Raw genomic sequence first — 14,641 nt, 5'->3', positions numbered from 1 at the left:
TTCACACGGGAAGAAAAAGTCTGGAAACCATGCTTCGGCTTAACAGAAGCAAAGGTCTGGCCAAACTGGATTTTAACATGGCCAGTGACCCAACGTGAGGAGAATGGAGTTTATCAGCTTGTTTGATTGCGGGCCAAGGCATGCACATGACTGCGGCACATGATGCCAAAAGAGGCTGTGGTGGGGATTAGCCAGTGTTGTTGCTAAGTTTGAAAGTTTCACGGTTTGGACCGGGCAGCTTTGGTGTTTCATTTTGAAAGTCTAAAGCCTAATTGCTACCTTGGAGAGGACGTAGATGCTCCTGCTTATCTGGGCAGGAGTTATCTCCCCAGTGTAATATTCTCCCAGTTCACACTCTGTTTCTATGACCTGAAGAAAGAGAGTTTTGCCTCCTGAGGAGCAGAGGGCTTGGGCCAAGTTTTTTTTTTTTTTTAGCTAAAGAGGAAAACTCTTATGCATTTATATTAATTTTACATTTGGCAAAAATGAGTCCCTGACTTTCTCCTAGGGTTTCTTTTTTCTAGTTATTTGTAACATTTGATTTATTAAGGATTAGCTCTAGTAGGAGAAAGCTCAGTTAGATGTTTGGATGAAGTCAAACAGGATTTAATTCAGAGAGGCAAATATTTCCTGATGATTTACTTACTAGATTCATTCTTTTAATTTTCCATTTGCAGATTGCCCATGAGCAGATTGCAATATTCCCAAATTGTATGTATTATTGGAAGTTATTCACCCATTCAATAAGCAACTATTTCTTGGTCCAGAATTTGTTTCTGAAATTGCCAGGGCTCCTACAGCACTGGGTGGTTTGAGGAGCTGTGCGGACAGTGCTAGGATGTTTGGTGTGTTGGCTACAGCAGGAACTGATCATTATAGTCAAGTAGTTGAAGCCTGTGTTGGCAAGTTTTAACCCCATGAGGACACAAACAGATGTGGTTCCCTGGGATGCAACTAACCTCTGCCTGTGCCATGCAAACAGCAGCTTTTACAATCCGCTTCGTTAACTGTGTTTTGTCAACATTCACGCTTTCGCCAAATTAATTTTTTGCCACATAGTCACGATTTCACTAGTAGCCAGTAGTCCTGGGGCACAGATGTGTACTTCGGATGTGGAAGGGCTGCAAGTACACTGACAGCAAGTAGTTATTTAGAGAACAAAATGTCCCTAATGTTTGCTCAGCACTACTTTAAACAAATAGACAAACAAGGAGGAAAAAATTCTACTTAAAAGAAGCACTAACACTGCCCTCTGTTCGTTCCTCCTCCCTGGGGAGATGGTGGGATCAAGCCACACATGATGGACATTAGTGGGGTCATGCAGGGTGCTGCTGGACAGTGTCAGGGTAATAAGGGGTCATGAGGTGATAGGGAGCTACACAGAGATGAGGAGAGAGCAGAGGGAATGGATTGGATCTTCATTTACATCTCTGTGCATCCACCCACCAGCTGAGACAAATGCTCTTCCTTCGTGAGTGCCTCTTCTTAAGACCACTTGGATTTCACCTTGGCCAAGCCAATTGAGTTTGTAATGAAGTTAAAGGCTGGATGATTGCAGCTAGCTGTTCGGTCCAGTGTAGACAGGATTTTATCTGCAGGCATTTTGCTTCTGGCTCCCAGCCCGAGTTAGTCCTAGAAAGGAGTGAAACCAAAGCTGTCCGAGCCATCTTTCTTTGTGGAGGAGCACACTGAGTCCCTGTAAGTTTGTTTTGAGGTTGTTGCCTGCTGATGTGTGCTTTGCAGAACTGGAATGAGTCACATGAGGATCATTCTGTATCCAGCAAGCTACTTCTCCTTTCAACTCTCCATTCCCAAACAGGAGATCTTGTGACAAAGAAGAAAGGCAGATTTCTGGCAGCCTGGAAATGCTTTTTCCCTTCCTGGCCCCGTGAGAAGAGCTGTAGCATGTTGTTCAAACAGGTTGATACAAAGCGAATAAACAGTGGAAGAGAGATGGGCAGTTTCTGTAAATAGCAGCGTGCTGGCCAGAGAGGAGGAGAAGAGGAGAGGGAGAGCGTGGGTGTTAGAAAGTAGCTGAAGAACAAGATGTTCACGTAAAAGCTGTTTGTTTCTTCACAGCACACAGAGTCTGATACTACCTTGCCATTAGTAATGGCCTAGAAAATATGAAGGAGTCTGTAGGAGTTTCACCTTTGACCCAGACTTTGCAACAACCTTTTGTCCTGCACCAGGATGCAATTCTTCCAGCCCTCCACATTTCTCCCCCAGACTGTTCAGATGCCCAGGAGCCATGCCAGCGGGCAGGTGGGACATCTCCAGGCAGGGTTTAACAAAGGCAGATTGCCTGTTATAGGGTGTACAAGGATCAGGCAATAGTGGATGTGCAGCACTTCTCATCCACAGAAAATCTTTGTTAGAAGATGATGAGTATTGCTGTCCAAGTGCCAAGTAAGTGTACTGGCCGCACTTGTTAAAGGGACCGGTGTGGTGTCAGACAGTGCACAAAACAGCTACCTGCTCACTGGGATTGAACACTGGCTATTTGTTTAATGCTTGGTGTGTACTTGGCCAACCCCCACCTCAATAGCAGAATAAACTGAGCTGTGCTAAGTGGCACAATCACACTTAAGGAGAGAGGTAAGGGAAGGAGAGCAGCCCCAGGAGAGTTTGTCTGAGCTTCTCCCATGCCAAAGAAGTCTTGTGGAAATGGAGGTAAATTGTGTCCTAAATTTTGCTTGTTGGCTCTGAAGTTGAAGTGGATGTGGGTGCAATCGATTAATGATGTGAGGAGTAACAGAGGAAGGGACTTAAATGTAGCCAGACAGACAAAAGGGAAGAAATTGTATTGGGGGTTGCATGGTATGGTATGTGTGACAGTTTAAGGTACCTGTCTGGAAGATGTTCTGTGAAATACACAGATACAAAAAGTAGGTTTTGTTTGTTCCTGGCATCCTGAAGCATCTCCCTGACAGATGGTTTCACTGCCATTTCACCTGCCTCCACAGGTATGACTACATTGAGATCCGAGATGGGGACAGTGAAGCAGCAGACCTGCTGGGCAAGCACTGTGGGAACATAGCACCTCCTACCATCACCTCTTCTGGCCCCTCTCTCTATATCAAGTTCACCTCGGACTACGCACGGCAAGGTGCTGGCTTCTCCCTGCGCTATGAGATCTACAAGACCGGTGAGTGTCTGAGTCACTGCCTGTCTCCCAGGCTGTTCGCCACGGTGTTCTTTACAAGGAGATGTCTTTGGCCACCTTTTCAGTATGATTTTTAACATGTTCCTCAGAGATAAAGGGCTCTTGTCTTTTTTTCCTGTGTGTGGGCTGTTTTTGTTGGTTTGTGGTTTTTGGTTTTTTTTTAATTTAAGCAAGTCTGTTGGATCACATTTCCAAGAAGGTAAAGATGTTAGTGGAGCACCATAGTGCATTTTTGGATCACAGCGTGGCATCAAAAGCAAGGTTCCTCCTTCAATGCTTTCTTGTATTTGAGGACTAGAAGCATGTATCTTCCTGGCATGTGTGGAGCTTGTTAGGGCTGAAGATTGTCCCTCTGTTAGGAGTGCATGGAGCTCCCCCTCCTGTGGAGCTGCAATTCAGGGCTGATCAATAACACTGTGTTTTCTGTCGGTGGAAGAGGGGTTTGTAACTGGGGAGCTGTGGTTTTCAAGGAACTGCTGTCAGCAGTGCTGTCAAGGGCTGAGGCAGCTCCTTTCCAGGCAGATATAAGAGGAACTATTCATAATTCTGTTTAATACCAAACTATTATTGAGGAAAGGAAAAGCTGCTCAAAGGCCTTTTAATAGTGTTTCTGTCTAAATATTTGCCACTATTGTGTGCCTGGGAAGAAGGAGGCTTGAGAAAATAAAACCGGCTATCTGTGTGCGGGTGGGAGAGGTGTGCCTGCGTGCCGAGGGAACAAGAGTGTGTTTTGCATGGGGATGCGGGTGCCTGCCCTGTGCCCACATTCCTTCAGTGGTGCGTTGGAGGAAAACACACACGCAGCTTCCACGTCATTGCATCCAGCATGAAAAATGCCTGTGCCTGGTGCAGAACCAGAAAGGAGCACAACAGTGTCACTTACCCAGCCTCTTCAAAGGGAAGGCAGCCAGTGCCCGGGGGCCTCGGCCCACCTGTGCAGCAGGCAGAGGTGCGCAGACAGCCCACAACCCCATCACAGGTAGATGTGAACGTGGAGACTCTACTGCAAGAGGATGGGAATGGGACTTCTCAAATTCATTGTGAAATCATGAGGAAGGAGGTGGCTGGAGGTTCAGGTGGATGAGGAAAGTGCTGTTGCTGGTGGTTGCCTGGGCTGTATAACTGGTCGTTGAGCTGTTGTGGTGCAGCCAGCTCACTGCTGCTGTTTGATAATGATTAGGATGCATATGAGCCCTGGAAGAGTTTAGTGGTTCATCCAGCTATTGGGGTTTGCTGAAGCCAGCTGCCAGCACGGAGGATGGCAAAGAATGCCTGTGTTTGGGTGGGAAGGCTGCTGCCCCACCTCAGCTGCCCTTGCCTCTCGCTGTCTGTAAGCTTCCCCTCCGAGCCCTGCAGAATGTGCTGGGTTGTGCCTGTCCTCACATCGCGTCCATGCCCAGATTGGGGGCGCCGGGCAATGAGGAGTAGTCCAGCTGGCTGAGGTGGCCAGGCCAGGCTGAGTGTGGCTGTGGGAAGGGATGGCAGGCAGGAACCGTCTCTGCCTGGGGGGGAGCCAGCAAGGGACCAAATTCATGGGAAAAGGAGAATTTGTTGCTGCTGGTAGGGAGGGAGAGAAAGCAAGGGCTGATCTGGGAGAGAGTGGGTGTTAGACAGAGGCTGGAGCTGAGTTTGTCTCCCTCGATGTAGGTCCCCGCAGAGCTGTCCTTAGGTCTGAAGTGATGCTGAGGCTCCTTTCGCCACCACCCTGCCCTGCAGGCAGCCATCCTAGCCAGAAACAGCCACCGCCCACAAAACCCAGCCTGGCAGAGAGATTTTGGCACAGGGGCGGGGATGAGCCTGTGATCTGGCAGCACCCCCAGCCCACCCCGTCTACCCAGCCCCTGTCCCCCGCGGGGCTCCCAGGGAGGGCGGTGGGCAGTGCTGGCTGCGGGGCCACCGCAGCACAAGCATACCTTGCCTTTTGTTTGCAGGCAGGCAGGCACGGGTGAAGTTTTGGTCTGAGCCATCAGGGTAGCCAGCAAGGTGTCATCAGTTTTAAAGGTCATCATCGGATTGTCATTGTCCACATCAGTAAAGGCAGCTTGGCTGCAGCTTCTTTCTTTCTCAAAGGTGACCTAAAAAAACAACTCTTTTCAACTGAGCATTTATTTCCACACCTTGTGCTAAATTTCCCTTATCACTGTGTGAGAGAGGAGCAATCTGCATACAAACAACTGCATACCAGTCTTTGAATCCCCTGATGGGTATCAGTCAGTGGTCTGTGGGCTGACAAAAGAGCCGCCTGCCCTGGCTGGTCCAGCCTCCCTGCTGCTCACTTTGTGAGTCGGTTTGGCAGGGCTCGCCTGAGCTCTCCATCGCTGGGCATCAAAGCCTCCTCTCAGGCTGGTCCGTGCTGCCGAAGTCAGCATGACTCCCGTTGATTATCTGCAGCTTCCTTATAAAAAGCTGATCATTGTGTTTGCTGCTATCAGCCAAACTGTAGACAAAGATGCCAAATGCGATAAGAGCCCCCACATGAGGAAACTGTTGTTGTCTAAGGCGGTGACATAGTTATGTCGCTCTCCTGTCTCCAGAGGACAGTTCCTGACTCTGGGTTTAGTCTTTGATTTTCTCCCTAGCTCGGAGCCTGTGTTATTTTCCCTATTTATCTATTTGTCTTTCAAGCTGTTTGGAACGAAGTACACCCTTATCCCTGTTTGCAGCGTTATAGAGTGATTTGTGTTTGGCCTTATTTTTTGCCTCTGTATTTTACCCCACAGGTTCACACCAGAAAAGCTGGCTGCTTCATTAGGTAGTCAATTAAGAGCCTCTCCTGAGTAGCTCTCCAGCTAGGCGCTGCATAATGCAGTGCTGGGATCCTGCTATTACTGCGGGCTGCTGGCCTGACTCCTGTAGGTTAATGCTGAATTGAATAACAAGTCTTCCATTAGTCCCGGGAAGACTCGTGCTGCCTGGAAGAGCTGGAGCAGAAGGGTTTGTAGAGGAGAAGGAGGGTGTCCCAGTAAAACTGAAGCAGAAACCTTTGCAAACGCTGATGCCGGGTTGCAGCAGTGGCCGGCAGCCTCTCGACCATCCCCTTTTGACTCTTGATAGCTCCAGGCTGCAGATTTCTGTTGCCTATTGTCCTGTCTCCTCAGCGCAGCAGTTTCAAAGTCACCGTGGTATGAATACGACACAAATTCTCCTTTCCCCGGACACCCCGAGGCACCTTGGCTGTGTGAGACAGGGCACTGAACTGGCCTGGCTGCAGCCGAGGCCAGTGCTGAGGTCAGCAATAAATAAGAGGCAATATTGTCTGCCTTCCTCGCCACGCAAAGGTCTTCCTTAAGGATAGAAATAACTCGCATTTCTGGTGCAGACAGCTCACCCTGTGAGAAAGAGGGCTCTGTTCCTCCTCTCAGCAGAGCTCACCCTGCCACAGCCCCTGTTACCCCCATTCTTGCCGTGGCGTGGCCGTGTTGTGGGGATGTATGCTGGAGCTGACCCTTGTCCCTTGCATGGGTCTTAGGGGGCCGCAGGCTAACCACACACTTCCAGAGGGTTTCCAGCTAACAGTGGAGACATTGGCACCCTCCCCCGGGCCTTTTCACTGTGTAAATATTTGTGCTTCCTGATTTTCTCAAGAGGAAACTGAGGCACACATGTCTGTTCTGGAGGGGTAAAGGTTACAGGAGACCAGCCCCTGGGGACAGCTTTTCCAAAAAGATGACATCCCTGTTACTCTGCCTCTTCCCAGGCAGCCCCCTCCCCGAACAGGGGCTCCTCCATCAGACCTGGAACTGCTGTGGCCCGTTGCCAGCATGGCTGGCGGGTGGCAGCCGCAGGTGTACGGCAGCCCCCTGCACGCTGGCTGGCCGGCCCCTCAGCAGGCTTTGGGGTGGTGGACACAGGTCTCCTGGCAGGTCACTGTTTGGGGGCCCAGCTTACAGTGGATAGGGCTGGCGGGGAACCCCAGCCCAGCTCCCTTCCCCACCAAGGCCATCACCACTGCCTGGGAGGGACATGACGGGGTGCTGGCCTGCTGAATCGCAGCCGTGGCTTTGGGTGGCTTTAGATGGGATCGCTCTTCTAGTCCTGTTTCTGGCGTAATTGGCAGGAGGATAAGCAGTGGTGTACAGGTTATGTTTACAGAGCTGTCTGATGGATTTAGAACCATGCTGCCCACCCCAGTGAACTTACGGACCGTGCCTCTTCACCTGTGGAAAGCTTTAAAAATCACCCTCTCAGTCCTTGCAGGAATTCACATAGCTCTTGGGTTACAGAACATTTCCAGAAGTGAATACACAACTCCTCTAAGCTCAAAATGGGGTTTCCACAGTATCAAGCTGTTGGCGTTAAGCTGCATTGCTGCTAAAGCTGTGGGTTTTTCCCTGCCACTACAGGTTCTGAGGACTGCTCCAGAAACTTCACTGCCACCAACGGCACTATTGAGTCTCCTGGCTTCCCTGACAAGTATCCACACAACCTGGACTGTGTCTTCACCATCATAGCCAAGCCAAAGACAGAAATCCTCCTCCACTTCCTGCTCTTTGACCTCGAGCATGACCCGCTGCAGGCAGGGGAAGGAGACTGCAAGTACGACTGGCTGGACATCTGGGACGGTATCCCTCAGGGTAAGTCATGGGGTGCTGCACCCCGCTGTCCTCGCCTCTCCTGGTGTCTCACAAAGCTCCACACTGTGCAGTCTGCATCTGAACACCAAATGTGCCTAACCTCACATGTGGCTGCAGCGTGCAACCTGCCTTTGCGGCGCTCCGTGGCCAGCTGTGGGCACAGTGTGCTCGTAGAAGGCTGCATGTGTTAAACCCCAAAATACTGATCTGTTGTAACCACTGAACTGGAAAGCCCCATGGGACACTCCGAGATACCACCAGTTCTCCCTCAGGGAAGGGCAGCGGGTTCATGCAGTGCTGGGAGGACCTCCCTACCCTGTACAACCACTGAGAAACCGAGCAGTTTGGAGCATTTCCCAGAAATTGCAGAGCAACGCCCGCTGCAGTGGATATTTTTGTACGGTGTGTACTGCATGGCACCAGGCCAGCAGATGTAAAACATAGTCCATCCTCAAAGCCTTGCTTTTATCCCTAACAGCCTGGCTAAGGCATCCCTGCTGAGTGATGCCAACCTGCTGGTGACCCAGGAGGCCAGTGAAAAAGCAGATGTTAGTTTGCTGCTCTTTCTTTTGCAGTTGGCCCCTTGATAGGCAGGTACTGTGGCACTAAGATGCCATCGGACATCCGCTCAACCACCGGCGTCCTCTCGCTCACCTTCCACACGGACCTGGCAGTGGCTAAAGATGGTTTCTCTGCTCAGTACTACTTGATCCAGCAGGAAGTCCCAGAAAGTAAGTTGGAACATGTGTGTATGAGGCAGTCATGTCACCTGTTTTTCCCAAGTCTTTCACTTGGCACATGCGAGATTGAGGCAGGCAGGAGTGTGTCCAGGGGCTGTCCCGTCCCATCCCCCGTCCGTGTCCCCCCCCCCCGCCCCCCGCAGCAATGCAGACAGCAGTTACACTAGGTGTGTTCTCTGTTTCTCATAGAAGTGGTATTTCAGTAAGAATCACACTTTCTGACCTTTGACTTTTCACTTGCTCATGAAGTCTTCTCAATACCTTTTGGGATAGAATCCAGCATGTGTGTGCTCAGCCCAAAGGATTTAGGGGGAGACTTCAGCCCAGTGTGTGCAGCAGCCCCAAACTACAAATCGGGATTTCTCGGTTGTCTAATTTGTCTAATTAAAAAATGCCTAAAGCTCTAGGATTTTCAAACCAAAATTTGGTTTAGATCCCTTATTAAGGGAATTAAATTGATACAGAGTGAGGAAGTAAGTTGTGTGTTTTGAGAATTAAGAACATTTTGATTCTTTGTGATAACACTTGCGGGCGAAGAAAGATTCAGTTTGTTTTCCCATGGTATTTTTGTATCAGAGCTACAGTTCTTGACCTCTGTTCACGGTGAACCTGTGATACAACAAAATAAGCTTTCAGGACACCCCTCAGTCCCAGAGAAAGAGATGGGGTCCCTGATCCGACACTGAACGCTTATGATGGAGAACAGGGTAGAGCAGGGGTTGGTGCAGCACGAGGGCAGCTGGGTTACAGGCTCTTGCTCTGTGATTGAGTTAGGAATGTACTGCTGAGGCTGTGAAAATTACAGACAAGCATAAGCTCTTCACCATTACCTATCTCCACACTCAGCTGATCTGTTCTTTAATCTTCTTTCTATTCTGTTCTTTAAACAGATTGGGAAATAAAATGTTAATGACACACAAAGCTTGAGAAATCGAGCACAAGAAACTGTTAAAGGGCCAGGCCTGTTTTGATTTATGCTGGTGTAAATTGAAACGTTAATAATACCACTGAGATCTTAACTTGGCCCATCATTTCCACCCAGGGTTGATCTGGCCACATTAAAAACACAGGCAATTTGGTGAAGCCCCATTGGTTTACAGCAATGGCATGCTTGGGCCCATGCAGTATTTTCTATTAATGTTTTCTTTGCTATTGTTTTTACAGGACAGCTGCCATAAAATACATGAGATGTGCAATAAGATTGAGCTAATTGTGACTTTTAAAGTCTTAGAAATGAGGAAACCCAAATGAAAACATATCAGAGTCTTTCATATCCTCGGCTGATTAATTCCTATGGGGCTGATCTCACATGTAGCTCATGCACATATAGAAAGCCCTGTACACGCATGCATCCATACTCTACATGCACATGAAACCTTTAGACCTGCCTGTTCCAGGCCTTGACATTCCAGCTGGCAGCACAGCAGTAAGCACCCTCCCGTTGTGCCTGCCCATACTCCTTGCCTTGTCAGTGCTTAGATTTCACCTCCAGCCTTGAGGAAGACGGGGAACTTTGTGGCAAGGGGACTTGGGACATCTTGGTGGAGATAGAGGGAAAGGACAGAATTGTGTCAAAACTGCAAAAGTGAAGGAGATAGAGGGAGAAAGATCTGGACTGTATTAGTTTTCAGAGGGACATGCAAACATAAAGCTGCCCCATCTTTAATTTTTCAGTGCCTTCTGTGAGCACACACAGCCTGCAAGATGGTCATCTTGCACCATAAAGGCCAGCACCTTTGCTTAGGGTTAGCTGTGGAGGATAGTTCAGCACTGCCTTCCACTTGGGAGTGAAGTACGGAGACTGTAAGCTGATCTGTGTGTGTGTGTGTCCACTCCAGACTTCCAGTGTAATGTGCCGCTGGGGATGGAGTCTGGCAGGATCTCCAACATGCAGATCAGTGCCTCCTCCACCTACTCAGATGGGCGATGGACCCCTCAACAGAGCCGACTCAACAGTGATGACAATGGCTGGACTCCCAATGTAGACAGCAACAAAGAGTACCTTCAGGTATGCATGCTTTCCAGCCCACTCACCTCTTCCCCCACCAAATGGAGTGCCACGCTGTTAAACTGACCCTTGAACATAAGGCTTGTTGAATTTTTTATTGCCTCTGTGGCTTACGGAGAGCAAGCAGCAGGGGAGCTGCAAGTGCCTCCGTGAAATGCAGCTGGCTGGCTCTCCCATTAGCATGTCAGCGTGAGGGCTGACTTGACCTGCTGGCCCTCTCCCACCCCCTCCTTCCTCCCCAAAACCTTGATGGACTTCCCAGCATACTGACAGAGACTAAGGGACGTCTGCCACTTACTGACTCCGCCACTGGCCTGAGAACCGAAGTCTCCAGGGGGCATGTGGAAAACCAACTAGAATAATATTTATCTCATCAGTGATGCAGAGAGCATGAGTGGGGTAATGTCAGGTAGGGGGATGACAGAGCAAAGGCTTTCCCTGGGAGCTGGTTAGAGCCACAGTCTCTGTCCACATAGGACTTCTGGCTGTGTCATTTTGCTGTGAGACACTGCTTGCTAAAGGGCACTAGGAACAAGAGGTGGTGAATGTCATTGCCTCTAGCAGACATTTCATTCTTCATTCATGACAGTGCTACCAAGCCAGCTCTGCTGACCTTGCTCAACCCACGCTGTAAAAAAAAAAAAACCACAAACAAACAAAAACCAAAACCCAAAACAAAACAAGGGAAAACCAAGAACTGCAGCACTTGCTAATTGTACATCATGCTTTTATTTTACATGGAAAAAGTCAGCCTCTGTCATGCTTTAATGAACGTGAGCTTCTGTGCAGATCCTGTTGCTTGGTCTGAGGCAGAAAGAAGGCTTTGTGATGGTCCCATATGGACAGACATCAAGATCCTTAGTTGCTTTTGTCCCATGGCACTGTTTGCGAGCATCCTGCTGAAGTCAGCCTGGGGGGTTTGTGCCTGTTCAAATGTGCTCCCACAGATGGAGTGAGACAGACTGAATTCACACCGTTTCATTTTTTCAGAGACAGAGGGAGGAACTAGCTAGCCAGCCTGGGCTCTCAGGTGGTCACCGCTCTCTCTCATCCTTTTTTCCCTTCAAAAGGTGGACCTCCACTTCCTGACTGTGCTCACAGCCATTGCCACACAGGGTGCCATCTCAAGAGAAACCCAGAATGGCTACTACGTACGTACCTACAAGCTGGAGGTCAGCACCAATGGTGAGGACTGGATGATGTACCGACATGGGAAGAACCACAAGGTAAAGGCCTTCTTGTCTCTTTTGCATGCACCGTGGTGAGTCTTGCAGCCAACAGGAGGGAAAACAGAGATTTTATAGGCCTAGAGGGTTTAATCTGTGAGGGACCCTTTTCCTGATGAGGGTTAAAAGACTGATACTGCTCTGAGCAGAAATAGTCCTTTCTCCTCTGCACAGCAATGAGGAAACACTATTCCTTGGAAAACCTGGCTGCTGTTGTATCTTTCGTGGTGGCGAGAGTATGTTCTTTGACTGCAAATGAAGGAGAAAATGCTTTCACAGCCTGTGTTTTGCTATACAAGATTCATTGAGCTTTTATGGCCGTAGCCCTGTCTGCATGCTGGGTTAACAATCACAAAACCACATGAAACTGTAGTTCAGGAGTTACTGAGGCCTGGAAATGAAAGGGCACAAATCCTAAGAGGCGATCACACCATCCCAGAGAACAAAATGAACAATAAATAATGAGGAGCAATTCAGGCTGCCAGAGCTGTGGGATCTGCACTAGCAGGCACGGTCAGCAAGGGTGCACTGAGCTGTGGGAGCTGCTTCACGATCTTGCTGTGTTTCTAGGAAGCACACAGAGACGGGAGCAAGGGTGTTCAGCTGTTCCAAGCCTTGCAGGTGCTGCTGCATGGCCAGGCAAGACAAGCTCAAGGCAGTCTGCACGGGACCTTTGGCGTATGGGGAGGGGGGTTAAGGCAGCCATGGTGCCAGGCTGGTCCTGCTCTGTCACTTGCTTTGGTCGTGTGGTTGTCCCCAGCTTAAGGGCACCTTGGGAGAGCCTTTCCTTACCCTTCTGTGGTGCCCACTAGCACTGTTGCCGCAGCTCGGGTCCTCCCTGTTGATGTGCCATAATCTGGCTGTGTGAACAGAGTGGCTGGGGTCCCACACACCTCCCTCTGCACACACGTCCCAGCAATTTCTGATTGCTCAGCTCTTCTGTTAAATTAGCTGTCTCCTCCGTTTGCTGGCACAGGCACTGCTGGCATGAAACGCAGTACCCTGCCTTGTCCAGGATTCATCCAGACATTTCCTTCCCTTCTGGGCCATGTGATTTCCCCTTCCCCACAAGTGTGTCTCACGGTTCAAATTCACTTTGCTTCGCAGAATGAGTCCTCTCTGTGCAGAGGCCCCTAGCAGGGTCCCATACCTCCAATATTTGGAGTATTTAAGCTCCTCACATGCCAGTAAGGTGGTGTTAGTTCTATTTTAGAGGTAGGGAAATGGAGGCATGGGGCAGCCCAGCTCCCCAATAAGGAGAGTCAGCAGCCAGGCTCGCCGAGACCTCAGGCACGCTGGCTCCAGGGCCATAGCTCATGGCAGAGCTCATGTATAAACCTAACGTGGTGGCCATGTGCTGATGTGGGAGCTCTGTGCTCTCCCAGGACCCACTGGCCATGGCAGACCATTTTGTGAACCAGGGTCATCTCTCTTCACCCCATGGAAAATGGGCAAGTTTGGGGTCTCGCTGGGACTGTTTCTGCAAGCCAAGGCAGATGGGAGATTGGCAGCATGCTGGGCAGAGACACGGGCTCAATACACAGTTAGTTCAGTGCTTCACATAACCACTGGCAATAAATTTACCTTTTGGAGTCTAACTGGGGCAGGAGTCTGGCGTGGAGGGGAGTTTTAGTTGCAGGGGAGAGTAGATGGTCCATCTTGCAGTCCCAGGCGCTGGGCAGTGGATCCTTAGCCAATATGGAGCAGGACAGTACAGCTGGTTTCAGTACTGCTGGGCCAGTTTACATCACTCCAGCAAGACCCTAAAGCCTGGCTGGTGTCAACCCAAAGCAGTGCCATAGCCATATGAATTGCCACCATTTCAGGATTTGGTCCTTGAGTCCTATCGGCTTTTTTCGGCTCTGTTTTCTCTCTTCATAAAAAAGAGGAAAAATCAAACATCTCCTTTTTCACTCCTTTATTCCAGTCTTGCTTCATTCCCATGTTCTGGCTTCCATTTAGCAGATACCTCCCGAGGTTGGAGGATAAGTAATTGGGTTTTGGTGACTCTCCTACCCCTTGCATCCAGGTGACTGCTTTCCCTCCCTGCCGAACGACCGGCTGCCAGCCCACCGAGCCACAGCAGGGCCAGGGCAAAGTTCTTGCTCGTGGGCCTAGTCCTGAGGCCTCTGCCCCTGCATTCCCCACCCACGTTAATCCCTGCTGTTCCTGCATTAGGCAAGCTCCCAGGTGTCTGTATTCAAGGTGCAGATTCCTCCTTGCATCAGTGCAGTGCTCCACACGGTTCAGGCTGCAACGGTGGAGTGAACCATGCCAAATAGATTTGTCAAGTCTGCCGCAGCTTGATTTGGTGCCATAAGCAGTGGGGAGGGAGGAGAGGGGGCGGACAGACGGGGACTCTCTCTCTATTCCTCTATATACATGCAGATAGCTACATATATATATACACATACAGATATATATACACAGACAAACACACACACACACACACACATATATATATATATGCACATGCACACATAGGCATATGGGATGTATCAAACACTGCTCTGAATTTCTGCTGGCTGTGTGGGCCAAAAGCAAAGCTCTGTCATGTTATAGGCAGGTCAGCTAACATTTACATCTTCATCAGGGAACTAAAAAGCAAGAGAAAACCAGAGAGTGCAAGAGGGGTGTGGAGGGCATGATGGTCTCTTGCCTCCGGCTTCCCCTCCCCGCAGTGTTTCAGAGGAGAGTGGGGCCAGGATGTTTCCCTGTGAAACGTGATGGCTCACCTTTTGAGTCCCCAGCTGCTGGCACTCACAGCAAGGGAAGTGGGAAAGGCAGGATGAAGCAGAGGAAAACAAGATTTATACGTGCTCACAGTAGACAGAGCTGGCTGGTCTGTTTCCGTGCTGAGTGCTGCTGCGTTTCTGGGGTTGGGAGGCATCGGCAGATCTGCAGCCAGTAGGAGAAAAGCCCCATGT

The 14,641-nt window shown here is 49.8% G+C and overlaps 1 protein-coding gene across 6 annotated transcripts in view; it reads left to right on the top strand.

The window, feature by feature from the left end:
* NRP2 (neuropilin 2) overlaps nucleotides 1–14,641 on the top strand; it is a 90,735-nt gene that overhangs the window by 26,152 nt on the left and 49,942 nt on the right. For all 6 annotated transcript variants that reach the window (XM_055718145.1, XM_055718143.1, XM_055718144.1 and 3 more), the window contains exons 3-7: nucleotides 2,967–3,148; nucleotides 7,510–7,740; nucleotides 8,316–8,471; nucleotides 10,319–10,488; nucleotides 11,559–11,714. In XM_055718145.1, the coding sequence (XP_055574120.1) occupies nucleotides 2,967–3,148; nucleotides 7,510–7,740; nucleotides 8,316–8,471; nucleotides 10,319–10,488; nucleotides 11,559–11,714 (895 nt within the window). The remainder of the gene's footprint in view (nucleotides 1–2,966; nucleotides 3,149–7,509; nucleotides 7,741–8,315; nucleotides 8,472–10,318; nucleotides 10,489–11,558; nucleotides 11,715–14,641) is intronic.

Source organism: Falco cherrug, chromosome 8 (assembly GCF_023634085.1).
Source record: "Falco cherrug isolate bFalChe1 chromosome 8, bFalChe1.pri, whole genome shotgun sequence".
NCBI lineage: Eukaryota > Metazoa > Chordata > Aves > Falconiformes > Falconidae > Falco > Falco cherrug.
This window is presented reverse-complemented; position numbering and strand designations above follow the sequence as displayed.